This window comes from Athene noctua, chromosome 14 (genome assembly GCF_965140245.1).
Source record: "Athene noctua chromosome 14, bAthNoc1.hap1.1, whole genome shotgun sequence".
Taxonomy (NCBI): domain Eukaryota; kingdom Metazoa; phylum Chordata; class Aves; order Strigiformes; family Strigidae; genus Athene; species Athene noctua.
The window spans coordinates 18,644,496-18,670,985 of record NC_134050.1 but is presented as its reverse complement, the minus strand read 5'-3'; the positions used below and the strand labels follow the sequence as shown (position 1 = coordinate 18,670,985).

Below are 26,490 nucleotides of genomic sequence, written 5' to 3'. Positions count from 1 at the left end.
CTGCCAGTCAGAGAGGGACCTGAGGGTGTTCACTGACAGCCGGCTGGACAGGAGCCAGCAGTGTGCCCAGGGGGCCAAGAAGGCCAGTGGCATCCTGGCTTATGTCAGAAATAGCGTGGCCAGCAGGGACAGGAAAGGAATCTGACCCCTGTACTCGGCACTGGTGAGGCTGCACCTCAATGAATGGGTTCAGGTTTGGGCCTCTCACTCCAAAATGGACATTGAATGACTCGAGCGTGTCCAGAGAATGGCAACGGAGCTGGTGAAGGGCCTGGAGAACATGTCATATGAGGAATGGCTGAGGGAACTGGGGGGGTTTAGTCGGGAGAAGAGGAGGCTGAGGGGAGACCTCATCGCCCTCTACAGCTTCCTGAAAGGAGGTTGCAGAGAGCTGGGGATGAGCCTCTTTAACCAACTAGTAAGTGATAGGACAAGGGGTAATGGCCTCAAATTGTGCCAGGGAAGGTTTAGACTAGATAGTATGAAGTGTTTCTGTGCAGAAGGGGTTGTTGGGCATTGGAATGGGCTGCCCAGGGAGGTGGTGGAGTCCCCATCCCTGGAGGGGTTTAAGAGTCAGGTCGACATAGCGCTGAGGGATCTGGTGTAGTTGGGAGCTGTTAATGTTGGGTTGATGGTTGGACTGGATGATCTTCAAGGTCTTTTCCAACATAGACGATTCTGTGATATGTGGCATGTGGGAAGACTGAGAGGTCATAACAACAGGGTCAGCAGAGGCCAAAACTAACCTAGAGTTTGGTGGCATAAGAACTAAAAACAGAAAGCAAAGAAATTGACAGACTTTGGTCCTAGCAAGGGGAGACAAGAGAAAAGGAAAGAAGGAAGGGAAACATAACCCAAGGCAAACCACAGATGCATGCAGAACCTGTGGCTGAGGACGTACTGGAGACCCTGCCTTGAAGAGTAAGGATCTGTATCACAGATACAGTCCCAGTGCTGGGAAAGAGCAAGTAGAAATCCTCAGTTCAAGAGAAGAACAGGGGACAACATGTTTTGGGCATGAAAGAGCAAGTGGAAGGACTTGCATGGACTCCCTGAAACAAGACAAGGAGCAATTGAAAAACAGAGAGCCACAGTGTATGTAACAGACCAGCTTCCCAAATTTCCCTTGACATAGGACCTAGCTTTGCTCTGAGTTACTCCTGACACAAACTGGGTAACCAAAGTAAACGTTTCAAAAAACTGGGATGAATGAGATCAGTTATCTCTCTCAGAATTAAACAGCCAATTTTTTAAACCGTAGATAAATAATAAACTCAATGGTGTTACCAAAGTGATTGGTCTGGTAACCCTTTGTTGACACAGGTCATAGTACTGTGCGGGTCACACTAAAGTATACTAGTGTAGCTATTTAATGTCTATTACACCAAGGTAACACTAGAGGGCTCTAGGCTCACAGTTTACAAGCCTTACGAAAAAGGTTTCTTTCAAGGCACTTCGAAGTGAGCCACATAACTGTTGCCTTGCTTTCAAAGCATTAAGATAAACTTTGCTCTTGAATCTACAGGCATCCATTCCACATAACATACCAAGACTTGTTTATACATCACTAATTTTTTTTTTCTTATCTAATCATCTTTGGAACGCAAATAAATTGCAGCAGAGAAATCATTTGCTTACAACAGAATTTATTCCAGCTGCACAAAAAACATTCAAAGGCTTTGGGGTCTAATTTCAATACTGGCTGTCAGCAGTCCTTCCTTGGGCTTTGTACACTTGCTCTCCACTCAAGACTCCTGTTACGTAGCCTAACTACTGCATGACCAGCTTATTTTTTCCTCTTTTCCAGACAGGATTTTAAAACTCTGCAGTGTAAATAACAAATCACTAATAATCCCTTTTCAGCTATGCTTTGTAATTATCAGTAACGCATAAAATACAACCTGAAATTATCTGTCTGTTCAGATTTACTGCTCAGGAGTCCAAGTAGTTCATTTGACTGTTAAAGCACGACTGCCAGCTTTTAAACCACACCACATTCTGAAAACATCTATGCACAGACCTGGGATTGTTTGTGACACAATCCAGGAGCAGGGCTGATAAAATACAAGTCAAGAATGGAAACCACACTTGATAATAGCAAAACCCAACTCAAAGGAGGGAGCTTTCTTCCTCTTCAGTAGGTTTTGTTCTACCGTTGCAAAAAAAAAAGAGCAGTTCTGTTGCAACAAACCAAATTAAAACAGAGTTTTACAATCGAACGGGAGACTAATTCTATTTTAACATTATTAATGCAATAATAAAGCAATTATAAATGCACAGAAAATACCCTTTTTGCAAATGATGCAGTGCTCATGACTGTCACGTTTTCTTCGCTCCTTACTGTTTCAAAATGTATCTTCCTTCTTGAGTCTCAGATTTCTTTCATCATTCATTATAAATCTTATTTATAACTACAATTTGGTTACAAAGAACCAGCAAATGTTTGCACTGTTACAGTAATTGTTGTTACTAACAACCATTCACATAGTTAAAATCTTTTAAATAGACAAAAACGTACTCTAAATCCTCTCCTGCCGTTACAGCCATGCATGCAAATAAAATGCCACTTTTGCCTTCCTCTGTTTTAAGAAAGCAAAGTCTGTCCAGGCAGTCAAAAATGGAGGCATTAAACATGAACAATTATAGACAGCTCATGCTCTGAGTGTCATTAAATGCTGTAGACAACTGCATGAGTCTTAACTCATTCTTAAATTATCTTAACCAATACTTATAACCCCAAACTAAATCATTGTTTCTTCACTTGCACCAGTCTAACCACAAGGATATCTTCACAGCTCTTACTGGTTTTCACTGGTGATGTTCTGGAGAATGAGATTATTCTACCTGATGCAGTTCTTTCACTTGCTCTGCTATTAATGCTTTCATGCTTTATAACCTTATCCTAATGGAAATTCAGGTCCATTATTCAGATATCTGCTATTTTACAGGAAATGAGCATTATAATTGCACTAAATTTGTGTTGACTGAAGATAACACAAAACAATACTGAATCACATACCTCACGGCAAGGTGCTGTTGCATAGTATTCATAACAGAGAAGTAGTCACTGTACACTTGATCTAACAGAAACATGTAAAAAAAGCCCTTTACCTTTAACAAGGAAGCTATGGGATCAATATAATCCATCTGTCAGTAATCCTAGGCACGATTTTAATGACTGGTATTTCAACAGTCTTTAAATTTAACTGAGACTCCATCAGAAGTAATTTCACAACCTAAACCATTCTCAGATTTCAAATATACTTATAAAAGGGGGGGGGGGGGGGGGAAAGTTATGAGTCTGTAAATTTGTATTGTCTCATTACAGAGTCTATATTTATTTCTATATGTGTGTGTGTGTAAAGACCAGCAAATGTATATCTAGGACAAACATATCAACAATCCTTCTTCCCATTAATCTATAATCTTCAGTCTGAAATGGTTAGCACCAGAGGCTTCACACACACCGCCTGTTAATTCAGAGCAACCACTACCCAGATATAAGAGTAACCTGTAATTTTATTTCAAACCAGCAAGCTGAAGGTCCTGAAGAAAAGGCATCTCTGAAGCAAGCTTTGCAGCAGAATACAAACATTTAGCACAACGGTCACAAAATCTGGCTTTTTACATGTACAAATAACAGCAGCTTGCCATGTTAGCTTATCATCGATTTATTGTATCTGCTCTTAAATTCTTTCCTGAAGATTTCCTCTGTGTCATTATCTTTGCGAGGGGAACAGTGAAGGAAAAGGAGGAATGCTGCCAAAAAGTGTATGAAGTTCAGTCAGCCGTCAGACCACACGGATTCACATGTACCTCTCCACCAGTGCCAGAATCTAGCCATGGAAGGCAGCCCTTCCATAGCAGTGGGCAACCAAGGCCTCAGTTGTTATCTACATAAAACCAGCACGGACACTGCTGAATCACACCCTGGAAAAGAGAGACTTCTGTGGGATCATCAAAAAAGCCAGGTAACAGAGGGAACACAATAATGAACTGCACCTCATAGGAAAACTTGATCTTACAGATTGCCTTTATATGTTAAATGCAGAGATATATTTGTGCAAAAATCTGGGCCAAACCTTTGTTAATACTTGAACTCCTACAAGTTCTCCTGTGACTTATGCACTATAAAACTGATTTAAATCATCAGCCACTTCTTCGGCGCAAGGAAGACTTCAGCTGATTAAAAGACTACGTGATCTAACCTAATCTGCCCCTTCTCAGCTCTCCAGGCTCATAGTACCCTGCAGAGACAGGGCAAAGAATAGCTCAAGTCTGCTCAGCTCCTGTGAACCTCACAAAGCTCATCAGCTCTTCTGCTTCAGCACCAAAGCAGCCATTTTTTCACTCCTGAGGCAGAAATTCATACAAAATGGCAATCCTCAACCACAAGGCCAAAGCAGCTAGCCTGCACTCCAAGAGACACAGAAAAAACTCTCAGAATTACACTGGCGGAAGTACACTGGACATGGTATTAACAGCATCTTGATTTACCTCACAGGAAAATACAAATATGCACTGTGACTAATCTCCGAGATTTTCAGGAAACTGTGAAAATGGCTTGGAGACTCTTTTTTACAGTTCATCCACCTGAACTGAAAAAATTACCAAATGTCTCAGTAAGCACACCTCACTTACCCAATTGAGGAAGAACATTTGGTCAACACAAAAGGGTTGGAATTAAATAAATAGACAAAAGTTACCAGAGAGAGACAGAGACTTTCTCCTTCCTTGGTTCACTCTTTCTGGTATGGTCACACTGATGCTATTCCATGATTTTTCTAGCAATCATGACAGCACCATCAGGCCTTCATATGCTGGGAATAAAACACAAAGCAGAGCATGAAGATTACAATCTTCCTTGCATTTATGACAGCAATGCTAAAGAAGAGGCCATCTTTCTAAATGTACATTTATTATTTCAAGATGTGAATTCACTTCAAACGATTTGAGATTAACCTGATCTGATGATGTGGCCAAGCTAAGCATTCAGAAACTGCCCATAATAAAGCTGCCCGGTAGCAAATTGATTCAGTCCTGGCAACTGTGTTTTTTAAAAGCTTACATCAAAAATAGAATTAATGCAATGCATTACGAATAATTTTCCACACATAATTTAGTCACAAGTGCCATTAAATAATAAAGAATCAAACCACACTGCTCCATATGGCTTTTGGAAAGCTCCTTCTACAAGGGCTCCGAGTAAACAGTATGAGGTGAAACAAATTTATCTGAATGTGTCACAACCTGTTCATCCATGATGTAAGAACATTTTGGGAGGGAGGAAAGATAACAACTGCCCACTGCCTTCAGAGAGTTTTTCCTACTCAAAACACCACCATGGCTGTCACAAACTGCTGGAGATAATGCTGCAAAAAGGTGGCAGCAGAGGAGTTGTGAGGGGCTGGGCAGAAGGAGGTTGTGTTCTTCCCAGGAGCTAACCCATAACTCACCGAGCTCCAGGAGTGTCCTCCTGAGAAATACTGAGCAATGCCACAGAGGGAGGACCCCCTTCCCCAGGTGGCCTTCAGGTACACCATCTTAAACCTCCAGGGCCAGTGCAGGGCATGGGGCGCCAGCAGTGGAAGGTGACCCGCCTGAGCCTTCCCCCCTCCCTGGCTGTCATCCAGCTGGGTAAAGCCCCTGGGGAAGATGGCTGCCTGAACGCTAGGGCTCACCTTCCTCCCAGAGAAAGTGCAGCCCTTGGCAGGGACTGTGGGGTGCAGTTTCCCTCAGTGCAGCCCCCCGGATGGGGGTGACTGGCTGGCAGCACCCAGGCAGCACCCTGCACCCACACGCAGGGCACCTGCAGCTCCCGGGACGACAATCCACCACCGCCACCATTCAGGAGAACGGCAGCGAGGTATGTGCCTGGAGCACAGTACTCCCACCTTGCTGGGAAACCTCTTCTGAGAGGACACGGCAAGATTGCAGCTTTTCTGCTCCTGGAACAGCAACCAAAACTGTGCTTGAAAGGCTTGGGATTTTTTTCATCTTTCTCTTCATTGTTCCTTTTTTTTTTTTTTTTTTCCTCCCTGACAGAAATTTGGTGTAGAACAACCTCATCCCCTTCTGCGAAGAGGCACCACAAAAAAAAATGACAGGCTTTCCACCCTGAAACAACTTACTGAAGGACAAGCTACTCTGCCTCAGCAAGGTAACCTCTTAACTCATACCAGGATTACACGTAAAGGGTGGAAATGCACTGGTGACAAACTGGCCCCCAGTACCCCCAGGGCCCGCTGACTGTGCTGCAGCCAGGGCTTGGCAATGTCCTGCCTCCCTCCTACATCCTCTGTGGCAAAGCACACACCACGCAGTCTTTATACAGGTGGTATAAACACAGTGTTTGTACACAGGTGAACAAAGCAAGCTACCTCACCATTCTCCATAAAGTCCAGTTTCTAACGTCACGGGGATTTGGTATGGTTTTAGCTTCTTTAAAGGTTTAAAAGATAAGAGACAGAAAAATGTCTCCAGCCTTTTATCAGCAAGCTTTGCTGGCTGATCCTGGTTGCCTGGCACAGCAAAGCTGCATAGGTACTGCATTTATGCATTTTACATCCATCTGTGTGTCTTCACAGATGCTCCCCTGCCTCTGCCTGGTGCACATTCCTGCTCTGCTCACAGGGCCTTCAGGCAAGGCTGAGGATTCTCTTAGACAACGGGCTGAATCAGGACATTATAGGAAAGGCTCAAAGCTGTATATACTATTATTACATTGCATTTCTTCTGTTGTATAATATAGGCTACTGACTGTTTCAATCTGTTTACTGAGAGTTTAAAAATATGTATTTTAAGCATATTAATTTTTTTAATAATAATGTGGGTTTATACTTTAAATTAAATCCATAAGCTTTCACTTCTCTGAAGAAACTATCTTATTAGTATCCAGGAAATGTAGCTAGCTGCTTTCAGAATCACAGAGGAAGTTTCACAGCTGTGCATTTGATTTATTCACCTATCAGCAGCTGCATAGAAGATCACTGGTCTGTGTTGTCAAACTTGAACTTTTGTACTATACAACAGCAAACAAAGTGTTTTGCTTCAGGCAATGGGTTATTTTGTTCCTTTCTCCCCAAAAGTTGTGTGTCATCTAGGATGTGACTCAGATAGTTCAGCTGTGTTAGGCAGTCTGTGTTGATAAATAGATGAACTCGCATGTTAATTTTCCCTGGTTAGTGTACAAGAATCCCAAAGGGAAAAGGATCTACAGGAAAAATACAGATTTGAGTGTATTGTTGTTTGTTATTTCAACTAAATTTTTTCATTTTATCTTCAGTAATCAATCTGCAGCTACTTGTATTTTTACTTCTCTGAAGTCTACCCAGCCTTTTCTCTCAAAAATGCAGGTCATAGCTAATAAAAAGTTTGTAGGTAGAGATGTTTTACTGGCTTAGCTAGCATAATTAGAAAAATTAGGCAAGCTTTTTGACACAGAAACCCTCCAATCAGCTTCAATATTAACGTGACTAAATATTTCTCCATCAGAGTTATTTCTTAGATAAGTCTGTCTAAGGAAGTGGTGAAATCCAGTCAAATCCTATTCTCCTAACCCATTCAGCTGAAGCCAGAAGGACTGGATTTGCACAGTCAGAACAGAATGCAGTCCACAGTCAGCTTCAGGAAAACGTTTGCATCATTGACACTTGAAGAAAAATCCTGCATTGTTTTAGGAGTGTGTTTAAAGCCTTGCTTTCTCCATGTACTTCTATTCCACTATAGACACTCTAAACAACTAGTACTACTGCTGTAATATGTGTACATTGCTGGATGAAAAAGGGACTTGTAGGACTCACTCCCACTAGCTGCGCTGGTGCAACGCTGGGTTTTTACTTCAAGTAGAGCATACTGTAGTAATACATTTGCATCTCTCTACACCGCATATAAGACACAAACATATGTAACAACCACATAAACAAATTCTAAACAAGCAGTCAGTATTTTACTTGTAAACACACCCCAGCAAGGTTCCTGGGTCTTGAGAGATTGTTCCTAACAGAAAAGATCTGGTATTAACATCGGTGTGTTCGGGGCAGTGGTCGCTTATTTTACTGAATATGATTTCATGGTACGTTGTTTCAGGGTGCTCCACTTCTATCCATGCCTTTGATATCATTATTTGCTGGTAGCATACAAAGTCCTTTTTCTAACTGGAAAAACTGCTTTGCACTTGATATCTGCAAAGGTTGAGAGTCATCGTCAATTTATCCCTGATAATAAATCTCCTATTCATTTTGACAAAGGCTTAGATATTTAACAGACGTCACACAAACTGAATCTATACAGAGCAAACAGTCAGACAGAGACTGCCATTGTAGATGAGTTATGTTACCTTCAGCCTTACGCTTAAAAATGTCCTTGACACATGGTCTTGGCCCTGCCCCAACACAATGCACATGCTGACAGATCAGAGCCTAGTAAAATAATTGCTGGTAGATAAAGTAAATCCTCATAAAAAATGTACTCTCTAATGAAAAGATCAATATAAGTAATCAAGACATCCTGTCTCAAAGCTACGTGAAGGCTACAGAAACATAGAACAAGGACTGGGAATTTTGGTTGAAATATCTCTGTAAAAATTATGCGACACTATGAGTAACATTCCTTTATAGGAGGGAATGAGTAGCAAGGAAAAGGCAATCCTACTCTGTCTACTCTCTTCCCCTCTAGTTTTTTCCTTTCCATTGTCTGTGCTAGTTTTCTGACTGGATTTCATTAAGAACATTTCTATGCTGGGGCTGTGGAGTACTGGTTCTTAGCTATTAACACAGCATCATGCTTGAGAATTTATGAAACTCTAAACTCATGAATAGCTGTGTTGGAAAAATTGGGATTACTTACACCTGCGAAGTCAGACTCTACTTAATACCCAGTTCCATTCCACACGCTTATTCCGAAAGCTAGTTTAAGAACATGCACATTTCAGAATAAAATAAATGCTTTGGTATCAGTATTACCCCAACAGCTAAGAACCCCACCCATGTGGACCGGATTTTCCTTGGCTAGGCACTATAATATATTATGGTCAGAATTAATTCTTTGAAATATGCATGTACATGCTTTGCCAAAATAGATTAGAGTTTCATTTTGTTTACATGTCTGCATTGTCCTATTATTATTTCTCTAGATATTTATTAAGCCATGGTGGTGCTTGTAGTAGCATGGCATAGAATTACTCTCTGCTGTGCTGTACAAACATGAAATGTGAGAATCCTTAGAGATAAAAGGTAATATAAAGACACGGAAGAGAGGAAGGACAGAACAGAAATAAGCATCTAAGATTACCTATGCTATTTATAAACCTTAAAGGAAACAGACAACTGCTTGAAACTGGGATTTTGCTGTTTTTTTCTGTAGTAGAGTGGCCCCTGCTCTGCTAGTTTTAAGACAGTAGTCACAGTGTTCATGAGTGAACAGTAGTCATCAAACAGAGGGGAGGGATCAAAGCTGACCAGGGACAGAAACTTTCCTTACACTCCAGCAAGCAATGTCATTTAAAGGAGACTCTGAGACATAAGGATGTCCGTGCACCACCTCCAAGACAAATAAAATTCAGAAGCATGACGTCCTTTCCATGGCTTGCCCAGAACAGTACAGAAAGGAATTCTTTATACCAAGTTGTTTAACTCTTTCAGTCAAGGGCCAGCCAGTATCTTTAGTTGTGTTCAATTTAGTTTACCTTCAGAATCTGGAGGTGAAAATAGTTATATTATCCCATTCATTTTTTCACTTGCTACCTCATGCACATTCTCAGCTTCCTCACTCATCCATACATACCCACTTCCCTCTGGCACCTCTCTGCATTCTGTCTCCTCACTCATTCTTTTAAGCTATTCTCCCTTGATGATCCCCAAGTCCCACTTTCTTCCTCTCCCCTCTCTCCCAGTCAGTGTTCCACTTTCCATTTCCCTTTGGCTTCTGTAAGAGGAGGCTGTCACACTTCATAGTCCAGTAGCAGCAACAACAAAGGGCAAAAACAAAAGGGGCAGTGAAGAGGAAGCTTATCTGCAGACAACAACTGAATTGCAACAGAACTTCAGGAAGAGAATGAAATTTGTCAATCTTCAAGGTCTTTTAACTTGTATTTTGTTTGCTGCTTCTCCATACTGACTGCAATTGTGACCCATATGCTTTTTTATCTTAATAACAACAACAGCAAAGCCATAGAGGTAGTGAACTCAACGGCTTCACATTAGGATCCCCTGAGCCACGTATCTGTGGAGTATAAGAGGGTCTTCTTCCGAATTACCACTTCGTGCTTGCTCAGCTCTTTCCTTGACATGCTATGTTGTCCACTGCCAGAGGTAGGGTATTGGGTTGGATGGGTATTTCCTCTCATCTACCATGGTCATTCTTACACCAAATGAATAGAGTGGAAGTAGTTCTCATCTGGAAAAAAAACCACCAACTTTGCTACTGTTCTTGTTTTACATTCATTTTGGGGAAAAAACCCTCCAACATATTAGCAAAGCAAACACGTATTTATCAGAAAGGTTTGATTCTGTTTCCCAGTATCTAGTTTACTTTTCTGCTGAATTACAGAGGTTAAGAGTTTGATTTGGCATCCATTAAATGCTTCACCACATAATAGAAGTACTGGAATCTCTCTGAGCTAAACGTAACAGCCTAGGATGACATCAGCAGTTGTACGAACAACTTGAATTCCGGTAAATTCTAATGAACAGTGTTTCGCTTTTCAAGCGTAATTGTCAATACATGCTTTTTAAATAGAAGAAGGATCCTCCCAAATTCCCTTATGTTGCAATTCATTGATTTGTTAAATGATATAACAAGGAATTTATTCTCTTGCCACATTCTGAACAGTTGGATCATTCCCATTGAAATATTTTCACCTCCTCCTCCTAAAAATACTTGGCACAAGTAGATCAAAAGTCTGTGAAATATCAGCTAAATGATTAAAAGCTTGACAAAGTCATAGCAATTGGGAAGAGGGTCTTAGCATGTAAAATGTTGTATAATCACATCTGGCAGTGGTAAGGTAAAGATACAAGAAAGATTCAGGAACAAATCAGGACTAGAGTAGCTCATTCTAGCTAACGTATAACTGATGGTTCAAGATAACAATTCATCTCAGTAGATATGCAGTCATTCAGCTTCCACAATGCGGCACTGTACACTGCCTTGTGATAGGAAGCATGTTACCCACTTAGTAAGCCAGAATGTGAAAGGATACAATCATTATCAAAGTATGCATTATTAAAGGATTGATAAAATTTGTATGAGCTTCCATACTCTGTCTCTTCATTGATTTCAGTGGAAGGTGAGTAATGTTCTACGTATAATAAATTCTGATCCAACTGTGAAAAATAGAGGATATCTAAGGTTAATCACTGAAAGGAAAGATAAGTGCAAATTTTTATGTTTTAACAAATTAGCATAATTTAAGAAAAATATTTTTAATCACTTTCATTATCTGGATCTCTGGACCACAGAAAAAATACCTGAAGACAGTTTTTTTTTCCCAAAGTGTTCTTCACTAAATCAATTCAGATATCTTCCTGCCTGTAAGCCCGCAGGAACAACTTTCCAACATCAGCATTCAAGGGCCATTGAATAAAAAAGGTCTGAGGAAAATAATTTTTTAAAATAAATTTTGGTGTAGAACTGGCTAAACTACGTGCATAAATATATTTACATTCCTTTCTCTTCATGAGCATGTATTATCTAGAATACTGACTAATTAGCAGATATGCCCAAAAGAACAACCATGAGAGTTTCCTGACATTCTATTCTATTATCCTTCATTTCAAAATATAACATATCAAAGCTTTTCTTCCAGTTAGAACTTTTGTATAGTTTTGATCCACAAATATCCTAGCAAATAATTCTAGAGACGAAGGGTACAGCTAATGTCTCTGACATACAGAATGATCTCATTTAGTTCTTTCATGAATGGTCAAACTGGAAATTCTTTCCCAAAGTCCTACTTGTCTTTAATCTTGATATATACAGGATGTTGTTTCTGTTAGGAGCATAGTAGCACGAAATGGAAAAAACCCACTGAATTATCCAGGATGTATACACAGCATGCTCTGTGGTTGAGACCACTTCAACCTTCGTAATTAAGGTGTGTCTTATGCTAATTTAACAATATGTTTTATTACGTACAAGAGTCCCAAAAGGTTCCCTCAGTGTCGACATGTTTATGTTCATACTGAATACAATGGAAGAACTCCCTATCAACTTCAAAGGGAGCAGAAAACAAATCAATTTGTCTCTCAAATGTATAAAATGTGCCTGTAAAGTTCTTGAGTTGGCCAAGTTTGTGTCTTGAAACTTAAAATGTTACTTTGAAATTATCGTTTGAAATGCCATGGAACCATTGTGCCAAACTAAAGGCTGCTGTGATACTGACCTGTGAAGCACAAAGGAGAGATGTAAGGCAGTGCATATGCCCCCATGTATGGAAGGACATGGCAGAGCAGATGTTTGGCTTCATCTAAGCATTGCTCAATGCAGTCAAAGTGGGAGATGAAACACTGCTTCCATGAGTAGAACAAGAGTTGCTTTGCTCAGATTAAGACAACCTGAAAGATGCATTAATTTGTTCCTAGTGCTAAAGCATAAAAAAGTCATTGCAGGTGGAAAAGCCCATTCCTACCCTCTGCACTCCAAAATCTGGGGAAAAGGGTTAGCATTTTTAATTATCAATTTTCAATAATTAGGGGGTTTTACTCCGGTAACAACCAGTATCAAGTTCCTATCATATTAGTATGTAAATGTAGAATTTATTAGTTCCTTCTTGAGAATAAAATTATTTTAGCCAGACAGAAAATAGAAGGGAAATCAAAACACACAGAGGAATTTTGTATATTGGAATTCTGCAAGGAAATCATAAAACTGAAAATAAAACCAAGGACTGCTGACTCTCAGCAGACTGCCATCGCCACTTCTGCAAGAGACCATAATCCCACCAGATTCCTGGTAACAAGCACACCACTACGTTGATTCTGAATTAGAGCCAGTGTATTTTGATAACTTTTCTAATAACATTTCTCCCAATATACATCAAGATTCCTACTGTGAATTGTGTCTTATACACATTCATACTCACACATAAGCAGAAACACCCAGCTTTTTTTTCCTAAGTAGTTTGAATGAGTTGCAAGTCATTTGAGACAGTTCAACAACTTTACCTACCCCATCAGCAGATGGGTTAGACGAGCCTGACACGTTCTTTTAAACACTCCATCTTAGTCCTAAGCAGTGGGTATGTGAATTTAAATATTATGCTCTACACAGACAATGAGATGCGTTATCTCAGGATAGTATGGGTGTGGGATACCCTAAGAAACAGGTAATGAAAATACTTGTATCCTCCTTTTTTCATTATGATGGGAAATTCCAAGCACTTCTATATATAATTTTATTTAATAGGTTATTTTAATATTTACTTATGACTTAGATGCTATCAAAAGAATAGAGTTAAAACATTCGAGTAGTTACCTGTGCTACAATAAGTTGCAACAATTGTTCTTATTCAAGCTGGAAGACACGTTTTTATGGAACACAACTGTACTGCTTCTCCGATTTCTTTCCCCAAAATTCCTCTTCTTTTATACCCATATTATACCCCTCTCCACTTCCCCTTTTCAGAAGGGCAAGACATGCTTCTGCAGCCAGAAACATTGACTGAAAAGAGAGGCTGCTTCAGGAGTACACGGCAAGCATATGTCCAAGGACCTTACTTACATGAAGGGTCAGAAAGCAGGAGACGCCTTGTGGAGGGGTTTACAAAGCAATAGGCAGGGTGAATACTGGAGTACAGGTAGTGGTGTTGCAGGGAGCACAGGCCGAGTTTAAAAGGAAGTTGGAAGGCCATTTAGGTGAGTAGAAACAGCTTGGAGTTGCAGAGGAGGCTGTTTGCCATCTGTAGGTAACAGTGGGATTGAAGAGTTAGGCACAGGAGTGAGGGTTGCTATAGAGTATGCAGCTCAGGTGCACGGAAACACATCAGCAAAGAAAAACTAGAGTGGTGGAGAAAATTCACAGCAGTGTGTAGTTCTTCACACCATTGCCTGCTGTTTCCTGACAGAGAACCAACAAGCTCAGCAATGAGGTGGTAGCAAGATCTTTACTCCGAGGGATTGGATTTTTTACTCCCAGGTAAAATCTATCCTTCCTACATAGAATCCAAACAGCACGTAACTTAACCCACAAAACTGAAGAGATCCTATGTGCAGTGACATGAGTTTCATAAAGAGCCTGTGATGGGCAGGTATTTGGATGATGACCTTCAGGAACTCAGAGCACCTCTTCAGCACTGTATAACCTCCTGTCTTCACTAAACCACTTTAATACAACACTATCTGCATTTAATCTGATTCTCAAGCTTCTTTAAGCAGGGTACCTAAGTACCTTTGGCTATGACATACAAGACTGTAAATGAGATCAGGATCTTGCTCATTATTTTCAGAAAGCTGCAAGAATATTTTTTACTGTTCTCTGCAATGTTTCTACAGATCAGTCAGCACCATAATTGAATGTGGCCCTAAGATACAGTTGAGTTTGGATGAAATAAAATTGCTAAAGTTTTGGAGACACCCTTCTTCTGTACAGATGTATGCCACCGAAATGAGAAGAAATGAAGCCTGGTTAATTTTAAATTCTCCTTGGGAAGAAACAAGCCCCCTTACAGCTATTAGCATCATCTCCTTCAGCATTTGCAATATATTCAGTATGGTAAACTAACAGAGCAGCATGCCATATACATGCATACACCTGAATGTTATGAAGTGCAAATAATAAATAGAATGGGTGACTTGCAGCCTCTCCCAGAGCAAAGCCTGCTTGCATGAGATCCATCAACATTGTGCTTTGACTGGCCCTTAAATACCACATGCAGAATGGCAATTGGTTTAAATCAAGTGTGAGTTGTTTTGCATGTTCTTTCTGTTTGTAAGGAACAGCACATAAAATTAAAACAAACCTCAGCAGTTAAAGTATAACAGAAATTAATACAGCTCTATTACTCTGAAACCTTTTGCTGCAACTAGAAGCAGTCAAACAGTGCAGTCAGAGAAACGTCAAGATTCTTACCATGAATTGTGTCCTATCCATGTTTCTACTCAGACTTAAGCAGAAATACCCAGCTTTTGTCTCCCAAGTACTTTGAACGAGTTTCAAGGGGTTTGAAACTCAGTTCAGCTGCTTTACCTATCCCAGCAGTGGCAGGCAGCACTTTACTGTCCCATAATTCTTGCTTGGTCTTAAAATAAAGGATGATGTTGCAGCCTGTGGAAAGCAGAGCTTGCTTACCCCATTCCTGCCTAGCTTCTTTGTCTGATTAGACTGGGGCAAGAGAAATAACATCAAATTCATATCCATTCTTTGCCTCTCTCATTCTGTTTTCTGGCTGCAGAACATACTTAGAGAGTGGGTGCTGTACTCACCACCAGGCTGGACTGTGCTTTGAACGTCTATTCTTTACTAATGTTTTAACAGATAATACACAGAGAGCATTGTAACAGGGTAATATAGCCACAGCTACACGGCTCACAGCCCCTCTCCTCCATGGATATGGATATGTCTTATGTACAGGACAATAGTTAGGGATGCAGAGAATCCTACTTTTAGGAAGCATTTGGTGAAAGATGTCTCTATATATAGAAAAAGGAATTAAACTAGAACACTGATTCCCTGTCCCTCAGCAGACAAAGTGCTTTTAACAATCTCATGGTGATTTTTAAATATTATAGAGGAGCTCTGAAATTAAATAGGAATAAGTAAGGGAAAGAAAGACTGAAACAGAATTAGTAAGAAGGAGAAAAGTCTTATAGATGCTCCTACAGCATCTAGATGTGCTACAAGAAGGCAAGGAGGGCTTGTATGAAGTCCTGGAAGCTCTCTCCAAGTTTTCAAGATGCAAATATGTTATCTATAAAAGGTGTGTTTTCAGTTTATGTACCCAAGAGTTTGGAGAAAAAATACATCATAAACCCCCCAAAATTTATTTATTCCTATAATTGTCAAAACTTTAGAAAATAATGAAGCTCATGATGGATAATCTTGCACAAAAGAGCAATGAAATTTTGGAACCAGGTCGTTCACTGACCAGATTCACTGTGGGGGTCATAAGGATGCCAACGCTGAAGGAAGGGAGGGAGTGGACACGTGCAGCCAGTGCAAGGGAAAAAGAGGTAGCAACATCTCTGCTTTAACTGGATTTGAACTTCTTGGGAACCACATCTTAACTAACGGGGCAGAACAGGACATCACAAAGGAGAGCAGCAGGAGGAGCCACTGTGGTCATCCACACTGACCATTATCATCAGCCATCCCAAAACAGATGGACACTGCTGCATACTTGGTAGCTCACAACAAAACTATCTCCATTGAGCTTTTATTTGCAAATTGGGCTATTCCAGAAATTAGTCTGCATAAGTCTTTTCTCAACTTGTAGATTTGTCTCATACTCTCTATTGATGATAGAGAGGGAAAGAGGGAACAGAAGAGCCATGAAATGAAAACTGAAAAGTTGCATTGTTGTTTGCTCAGGATGGATGCCAGGTAACTTTCATTAATTTGAAGAATAGGGTAGACAAGGAGATAAGGGATGATAAGCTTGACTCCTTAGGCAGAAGTTCATCTGAGCCTCTAAAGTCAGTCAGCACTGCAGACAGGAGTTGGACTTAGAGCCTGGTCCCCACATATAGTCTTCAGACTAAACTTAAAGTTATCTACCAATATGGGCATAAACTTAGTCTGTCAAGCGTTTGAGGGTATGTGCAGCACTTCTGAGCATACTCAAATCTGAGCAATTTTGTGGAACGGGTACAGAAATGACCCATCAAGAATTACTGAGAAAGCCTCACAATACTAGGAAAAATACACCAATATCTGTCCAACAGCAAATTCTGAAGTAGTCAAAGAAATGCAGATGAAAGCTTGAGAGTGCTTTGGGAAAAAAGAATCATTAAAATGAGGGGCTACATGCAATAACTGGGGCAGGAGAAATAATTATGCCAAGCTTGTGGAGAAGAAAAACAAAGGAAAAAAAATAACTATATTCAGTCGCCCATCAAGGATTCAAAAGTCCAGATTTGGCTCATGTATATTATTAATATCCCACAGAATAAGCGATTTATGAAATGAAAATGCCCAGGCAAGGCAAAAGCACAGTAACGTATAGGATAGTGAATGTCAAACAGATAACAAAGCGTCAGTGGCAATGTTAGTCCAGAAAGGCATACTCAGCACTAAGCAGAAGAGGAAAACAAAACTGAAATTCAAAGAGACAAACCAAATGAGAGCTATAAACACCATCTTAACACTGTGAGAACCAAGCAAATACTGAAGGTGAAAAATCTACCAGCTGATTTTTCAGATAGCATGTACAATGGAAAAGTTATGCTTTCAGCTGAATTAAGTGCACAATGAACCTAAGAACATTAAACCTGGTAAAAATGGTGCACCACATACGCATATACATTTTCCCAACTTAACGAAATAGCCCCCAACAATCAAAAATACTGAGATAAGACAAGGCATGTCAGCTTTCTAGCAGCAAAACTATTAAGAGTTTTTCCAGATATGGTTAAAGGATGGCTTTCCAGATATGTTTAAAGGTTAAAAAAAGATTCATCCAGTACAACTGCATATTCACATACTTAAAGCCCAGGAGCAAGAATCACGATGAGAAAGAAGGTGCTGAGCTCATCTGGGTTCTATACTGACCACACAGAAGTCAAGCAAGCTGTACACTTAAGAAGAGCTATTACATTTGTAACCGTAACATGGATGACCAGATTTCATTAATTCAATCTGAAATGCACAGAAGCCTTTGTTGCCAAGTTATTAGACATGGGTTTAATTTATTTTTCTTGCATCTTTCATTCCTCTTAGTTAAGGTGAGCAGAGCCTGCCAACAGTTCAAGATACCAGTTACAAGCTCCTCTTCCAAATCCTTTAAAACAGAATCAAGAAAAGTGAAGACAGCACAACTGTGCACTTAAGGTGTCACTCTGTAATTAGTGAACTATGACTAATGTCACTGACAAATGAGGCAAGTTATTTAATTTCTTCTAGCCTTCTCTTAGCTCTCACTTGTTTTCCATTTAGACTATCTAATCTCCACAGCAAGTTTTCTTCCACGTTCTGTAGTCCCTTGCATGACCAGTTCTAAAGTTACCGTAACAAACTAAAAAGCCATAACACCATACACAACAGAGAGCTCATCTGCCTTTCACTGTAAGAGTTTAACACTCTCACCACATGCTTTTCACCATGAGGCTATGTGCAGCTTTGTTTCCCCTGGAGAAACCTCTCTGAGATTTTTCAAATGTTGTGACATATACTAAACAGAAAACAGACTGCATCATCTCCTCTAAGAACCAGGGAAAGAAGCCTGTTGCCAGAGTGTGTCCACCATTTTCCTCCACAGTAGCAATGCATGTTTTCGTTAGGGGGAAGTTAACAGACCAGTGAAAAAAGGCTGGAGACTGAGTGGGAATCCCTGGGTAGGGCTGGAAAGCAAAACCCTGGTGAGTCACCTGTAGACTGATGGAAGGAAAGAACAGTTGAGCTATCAGAAAAATGTGATAAAAACATGAGCAGGACAAGCCAAGAAGAGCACCTACACCTCTACAGAGCTAGGTGGAAAGGGTGTGCCGGATCCTCTGCTTAAGTTAATGCCAACTCGGTTTACGTTAATTGCAGACTGTCATTACGTTGCGTTACTTTCCGCACCACAACAAATATTCTTTTCTCTGACCAATCCAACTATTCATTCATTTTCCCAGTTCACATGACAAGCAAGGGCTTCACAGATCTGAGGCACAATGAAGCTTTACCCAGGTCCCAACTACCTCTGGTTTATCACACTTGTGAGGAGGTAGAAGTTCTCAACACTAGTGGAGTTGCAATTTGAACAGAGAAGGCAGAAGAATTTTGGTTTCATTAACAGCCTTAATACTACTATTTTGTAACTTCTGAATGCCTGCCTTTGCCACCCTCCTATCTACTTTCAAGTTGTAATTATAGTATTTATAGTATACATGATACATACATTTTATCTGGCATTTGCAAGTTTACATTCAATTGGTATAATCACTGTCTCAAATTTTGTCCCTACTTCTATGCAAGAAACCAAGAAGAAAATGTAGAATTGGAGACATTACATCCATTGTCAGAATTATGGGCCAAATAACACATATGTTGGATTTAGTGTTACAAGAGGTAGTTTTAGTGACCAATCATTGGTGTAGTTTTTTGATACAACATCAAAATAAGAGTCAGAAGAATATTTGCCAGCCAGATCCTTGGCTGTTGTAAATAATTTCCAATAACCTCTTATAAAATGAGCTGGTCTATATCAACTCTGCAGATTTATCCTAAACTTATTTCCATGTTATTTGATGCTGAGATGTTAAAACAAGCTTCACACAGCATTAAACCTGAGAAAAATAGACAAAAATGCAGGAAAGAAACAAAAATACTTTCAACACCTCCCTGAACATTCTCTCCTGCAAACAGAAGTCCTTTGTTTTAGTGCCAGACAATACCAAAACTGTGGTCCCTTAGTGGATTCCTGGTGTACATTAACAATAAAGGCAGCGGCTTAAGTGTCTTTTATTAAAATACTTCAAAATTTGCTTCTGTTTTGTTTTTTTTTTTTCCCCTCGTACAACTGAAGTGGACAGCTCACTCCTCCCTCCCAGCATAAGGTAGGCTCCTTTCATGTACCATCTGGGAAATTCAAAAGTCCTCCAACTACTTTTTTTAATCTACAAGAACCTCTTGGAGCAACCACCCACATGACAAATGAATATGTTTATTTAAACCCTTCTGCGTTTTGTGATAGTCTCATTTACAGATATGATTTCCCCAGCAATCAGTGAAATCTCATAGTCTGATAACTTTTAAAATTTCATAAGCTGCCTTACAGAGTGACCCGAGTTTCTTCTGTACCTTTCTAGTTTTTACCAATTTCACCCACTCCTTCTGGTGGAGAGGGAGGGAGGGAGGGAGGGAGAGAGGCTGAACACTGAAACCTCATTTGAATGTCTCTACTCCCTGGAGATCAAAAACTTCAGTCTGAGCACCGGCAATCATAACAACTCCAGAAGACACAAAGTTTTGAGAAAAATATCTGAGCAACATCTTTTGAAGAACACCTTCATGTACAACTGGGACAACCTTCACAACTGTATAACACTGTGCACTGGTAAATGCTTAGTGAAATAACATAATCGAGTTTGACTGCATTTTTGTAGTCACAAAAAGTTATAATGAGTGGAAACTAAAAACTGTCTTAGAAGAAGAAAGAAGTGTTTGATATTAGCACTCTGCTTAGTAACAACTCCAGTAAAAGAGACAGGAAAGAGACACAAAGGTAAAAACAGCCTTGACCCCAGTGACCCACCTAGTCATCCTAGGTACAGGCATCCCGCCTTCACCAGATGAGTCTCAGAAGCACTAATTGCCCCCTCAGAAAAGTCCTCCCTTTGATCTAGTATACCCAATGAGAAACAAGAAACTCTCTCCAAATATTTTAAAATAACACAAGAAGATCCTGGTATTCTGTTATTCCCCTCAGGCAGAGGTGGGTGTAACTGAGAAGGGAAGCAAGCTCTGCTACTTCTGAACATCACAGGTAGCCTATTGCTAAAGGTATATGCACATTAGTTGCTGAAAGCCTAGTTTGTTGGGTGGCTTGTTTAATTGCTTAAGTGAGACTAGTGTATATTTATTTAATTCAGCTAACTGGTCCTGTAAACAAGATACCATTTGCCTTCTCTATGTACAGATGAATTTATATTCATTATGAGTACTGGCACAGAATAAAACAATGTTCTGTGGGCAGGAAATCCAGTCTTTTCTTTTCTCCTGGTCTGCTGAAGCATGAAGATATAGATCTAGGGTGTGTAAACAGTTTACTACTGGTTATGAAGATGTAACTTCATTAAACATCCTGGATATTCTGATAGGGAACATGTCTCATGCTTAGAGCAGGCCAGTAGGTTGACTTAAGTGCCCCAACCTTGACATAGTAAGCTACCACTGATTTCAGTCCAAAAATCAAATCCAGATAACACTTCATAAAGGAACTCTTTCTTGTTTATTTTCTAGTACTAAATGAGTGAGGATCTCATATATTTAGTGCTAAACGAAAGTGGAAATAGGGGCTGAACTGAAATATTTTGAAAAAAAATTGTACCCTTCAGTTCAGTAACACCTGAATGGAATATTGTGTTATACTGTCCTATTCTTTCATGGAAATATTTTTAGATTTATAATTGTGGGTCAGGATTTTGATAAGAACCTAAGGGAATTAGGCATCCAGCTGATATCACATTTCATAATTAGGACACCTTCCCAGCTTTCTCTCCTTTCCCTGCTTCAGCAGAAATGACCAACATCAGTAGGGACTGCTGAACTAGTATTACCAAACATGCAGAAGATAATACTGTCCCATTTTAAGCAAAGAAAGTCCTTTCTGCATCTCTACACATTCTAGTACATAATCTTTTTTTTTTTTTTCTCCTTCTCCTCTGTCTCCCACACCCCAGTTATATCTTCCAGGTGTCTCTTGCTAAATCCCCCACTGAGGAGCAGCTCTCATTCCATTTCTTATGATGGAGATTTTTGGATCCATCAGGTACTTTCTTTCTTGCAAGCTGGCAGGGGCTGAAGATGAATATGAACAGAGGGCAAATGTTATGTGTATACCAAGTGCTAGACTGTGCATCGTTTTTTCCAAATCTAGCCCTTTTAGAAAAATGCTCTCACTAACTTTGAACGTTTTTTTCCATCTTTTACAATATTGCAGTAAAGTCTATTGACTTCGGAAAGAGACAGAAATCTGCCCAGAGCAACTCATCCTTCCTATCTCTGATGCCAAGCTAAAAAAAGAAGGATAAAGTGACATGAAGTAAGAATACTGTCTGTGTTTATTGAAGTACACATTCATTCCTGCTTTTAAAATGATAATGCAGTAGAAAAGGCCAATGTTCGGAAAAAAACTATGTTAAACGTTTACTGGTTAGGCTTGTAGGTGTGACTCATTGCCTGTTTCTCTGTAGTCTTTATAACTCCACGATTGTGAATGGAATTACACGGGAATGATACTGAAACAATGTGATCATGGTCACAGGTCATAATCAGTCTAACTTTTTATTTTTTTCTCCTATAAAGCTGGTGTAAAGCTGTCTGACTGTCTGAAATTACTCCTGATATTTTCTACAAGAAGGCAAAATCAGATTATGCAGAGAATTCAGAAGCAGACTTCAAGGTTTATGCTCATCTCTAACCAATATAGGATACAGTCTAGATGAAGCTGGCTTAATGTTCCTCAGATAGGTGCCTAATGCTCATCAGTGCCACACAGAAGGGTTTCCATAGTATACACTCAGTGTGATAAGTGATAGTGCGGGACTCTTCAAGGTTACAAGTCTGTTCTTTTTACAAGAAGATTAGCTACCCGAAGAGGCACAGAGTGACTTCTAATGCTAGGTCCCCACATATGAAATAATCCACAACTCCTCAGACTTTTTGCAAAGGAGCTGCCTGGCATCAGCTACAGTATTGAAAAACTTAGAATATTCCTTGCATGCCATCTGCATAACTGTAAAGCAACATCAAATTAAATTTGTTCCAGGACCTGTTATCTGTGGAGGAGGAGTTGTGTTCTATTTGCAATCATGCTTCTTTATTAGACTGAACCTTAACAAAATATACGTACGGATATGTATACACTCCTCCCAAAATGCAAATGCCATTGGCCAGTTTCTGAGGAAGGAAAAGCATCCTCTGTTTACCTGTTCACTTGCTAAAATCCCCCAAACCCCACCTTTCTAGATTCTGTGAATCAGTCTGGGACTGAAGCCAAAGTTACCTACTATATAAGACTGAGAGCGCACAGGTGAACTACTCCTCCCGACCAACTTCAGACCCAACATCCTTGTGCCAGACTCCACTCAAGATGGGGTTTGGCAGGAGGATATGGGTACCAGAATGGGCTTTCCTGTTAGCAGTTTGCTGTATCCATCAGATAGGTAAGAAGATCTCTATTTTACTGGAAAAGAAAAAATACTCTGTTTATTTCTAATAATATATTATAAACGACTGTATTCATTGTATTGTTTCACTTAACAGATGGTTGCATTCAAACAAGATTTCTTTGTATTTTTTTTTCCCCAATTTTCACTAAATATTTAATGTCTGTCTACTAACTGGGCTGATTTAATTTAATATTGCCTCAAACTACTGCATGTAACTACATTTGGAAAGTAACCCTGAGGATCAAATCAAAAAGAACCATTATTCACATTTTAAAATGTCAGGTTTTCAGCATTGCTTATGCCTTACAGAAGCATTTTATTCCTGTTGCATTTTGTATTAGGATTGATTATGAATGTTATGGGTTTTATTAAATTTGAAACACTACATTTTCCAGTTGCTGGATCAGACCACTGCTCAATCATTTTTCAGTATCTTGTCACCTACCAGGAGCTAATAACAGATTCTTCAAGATTTCTTGCAATTTCTTTTGCAAAAGAGACTGGAAGAGAATATTCATGTGGCAATGATTTTCAGTATCTAATTGTGCTTTGATAATACCCTATGCAAAATATTTACATAAATTACTAATATTGGGTTGTGAGCAGGACTAGAAGATTTATCTGACACACACAATCCATCATTTTGTATGTTGTTTTTTATTTTCTCCCATCAAGAAGAGATTATATCCATCAGGACTGGTCTTGGCAGTTTTTATTAATATGAGTAGTCCTATTATGTCAACAGGACCGTTAAAATTGAAATTACTTTCATGAGTACAAGCTTACTAAGTCATTCCCATTCATACAGAATAATCACTGCCCTGTAAGCTAACATTTTAAAATCTTCAGATTGCCTATGTACATTCATCTTGCATATCATTTTCAAAACAGTGAGAAGCGCAAATGAAATTTTAGACTGTGAAATAAACACTAAAGTACTGGCAAGTTGATTTAAGAACAAAATACAAGTCACTTAGAGTATAAGCTTACATGTAGTGTTATGCAATATCAGTCAAAAGCATCTTCAGTCATTCACTGAACAAGGAAGGCATTTGTATTGTGCTATACAATAAATTGCTTTTTGAAATGAGTAGTGGTTAGACAGTGTCCAGCAAACTCCTCTTTATTCAAATTAGACTCCATGAAAAATATTTTCAGATGTCCTGAGTGACTAAAGAATATTGGCCCAGTCCCATGTCATCTCCACAAATATTCTATGCCTGACTTTATATTTTGGGTCAAATGTAACTTTTATAAATTGATTGTAATGATAATTGCATATGTGGATTGGCAGCTGGATACAGACTTAGCAAGATGCATCCAGAAATATTCTTAATAATTAGGTCAGTTCCCAAATTATCAAATAGTAAATTATCTTGACTATTCTTACAACTGAGAGACACTCATTTTTATAATGGTCAACAATGTGGCATTGTGCAATTGCTAAATAAACCAGTGCAGCTAGAATTTCCTTGGGAATGATGTATTTGCTAAGTAAAGAAAAGCCCCTGCTGTTTCCTTGAGAAAAATTAACAGACAAAAATAGACGTATATAATATTTTGCTCTGTTGCAAAGGTTCTCATGCCAGAATAAACGTTGTATGATTCTATACCTGCTGAAATTCCTGTAGATGTGTTGGGTGAGAGAAAATTCTGACCTGTTATTGTCTTAGAGAGGCATTTGTCTCACCTGACCAGTATCAATTATAATGATATGAATGCTGTTACCTAATAATATTATCTGTGACACTGAAAGACTAATAAGAAAAGGGAAAAGGTTAAACTCTGACCTGAGTTACTCCTTTGTAGAATGCTAGTGGTCACGCATGAAGTTAAATGAGAAAAGAATTAAAATCTGAGGTCTGAAAGAAACTGCAGACACTGCAGCAACTTCTAGATATGGTGATGCTGCCCAGAACCCTCTTCTCCAAAGCCAGCAGTCTCTTGGGGACCTCTTTGGGAGTGGGTACTTGAATCCCTTCAGACAGGCATCCATCAGCTCTGGGATCAAGCATTCGATCTGATTACATGGTGGGCACAGCCAGAAGTTGTATTAAAAAAAGAAAAATTTTTAAAAAGGTGCTCCTGATACGGTAATTTTTAAGGCAAAGGTAGTTGTCCAGCTTTCATGGCAGTATCTGGGCTGACGTTCTTAAGTGGAGGAGATACTCAGAAAGAAATGTAATCACCAAAGGGGACTGGGTTTTATGGCACACCTCTGACTTCAGCATTTCCCCCTCTTCCAGCAATTCCCTGTTCAGTGAGATGAGTCTAGTTCTGAGTCAGTGAATTCTTTCCACTTATAAGGAAAAATGGGGCTTAATTTAGGACTAAATTACATAGGCAGTTCCTCTTTGACTGAGAAATTATTTACACACCAAGAGTGCTCCTTCAGATAATCCTGATCAGGATTCAGATAATTAGTCATTTCATCACCTAAATCCTTTGAGGATTTAGACTTGGCAGGTTATAGGCATATGTTAGTCAACATGTTCCAAGCACAGTTATCACATGCTGACAGGATTGGGACCTTCACAAAATAAAGTTATAGCCAATTTCTTTTACAGGAAATGCCTGTCATTTTTACTTATAAAAGACAAGAGTTTAGAGCACCAACCTAGGAGCTCAGGGTCAGTCCTTTTTTAGGCTTGAAAGTGTCCACGTCAATATTTGTCATCTCTTGAAAGTCTATACCAATACCTCCTCTGGTCTGGTATTGCCGGGCCATGCATGGAAGGGAACATAGGGAGTCAGGATAGAGAGAAGGAGAACTCACCTGGAAGACAGTTCATGTAGTTGATCCAGTAACCATTTAACTGGGGGTACAAAAATAATCCCTGAATCAAGGCACAAGGACAGGACACTTTTGAGGTAGCTGAGTGCCCTGATCACATGCTCACACGATCATGGCCTCGTTTTTCCTGCTTTGTCACGGTCCCACTGTTTCCAGCACTGTGTCTCAGCTTCAGGTGGAGTAGGAGGAACCCTCGGTCAAACAGACTTACAGTATGATGCTTAAGGTTTTCTGCAAAGAAGATGTGAGTTTGAACCATCTCAGAGTGAGAAGAGGGGTAGAACAGGAAACCTGGTTCTTGTGGTTACTTCTCCTGAGTTACTGACCAGACTGTGGGCCCCTGTATTCTCACTCAGAGGTACCTTCTTGCATCCAGCTGTAAAGAAAATCTAGATCCCTGAGGGAGGCTTTAGATTTGCTCCAGAAGAAAAGGCCTTGTGTTTAGGCACTAGAGAAACTAGCAAGTAAGTATCTGCAGCCATTATTGGATCAAACCTTAAGTCCCTTGTTTCTTTTAATCAGTTCTGTGCCTTTTCTTATTATTACCTAGCTACTACATAATAATTTTAATAAATGGCTCTCACGTTCTTTGATTCCTTCCTGTAATTGTTTCACATATTGGTGAGATTTAGTGCAGTGGTCAAATAAGTGCTGGGATCCAGTCATCAG

The 26,490-nt window shown here is 39.6% G+C and overlaps 1 protein-coding gene across 1 annotated transcript in view; it reads left to right on the top strand.

Moving 5' to 3' along the window:
* Positions 1 to 5,752: 5,752 nt before the first annotated feature.
* The window catches only part of LOC141966208 (mucin-5AC-like), a 55,762-nt gene continuing 35,024 nt past the window's right edge, over positions 5,753 to 26,490 (top strand). The window contains exons 1-2 of the mRNA XM_074918643.1: positions 5,753 to 5,866; positions 6,046 to 6,160. Of these exons, the coding sequence (XP_074774744.1) occupies positions 5,753 to 5,866; positions 6,046 to 6,160 (229 nt within the window). The remainder of the gene's footprint in view (positions 5,867 to 6,045; positions 6,161 to 26,490) is intronic.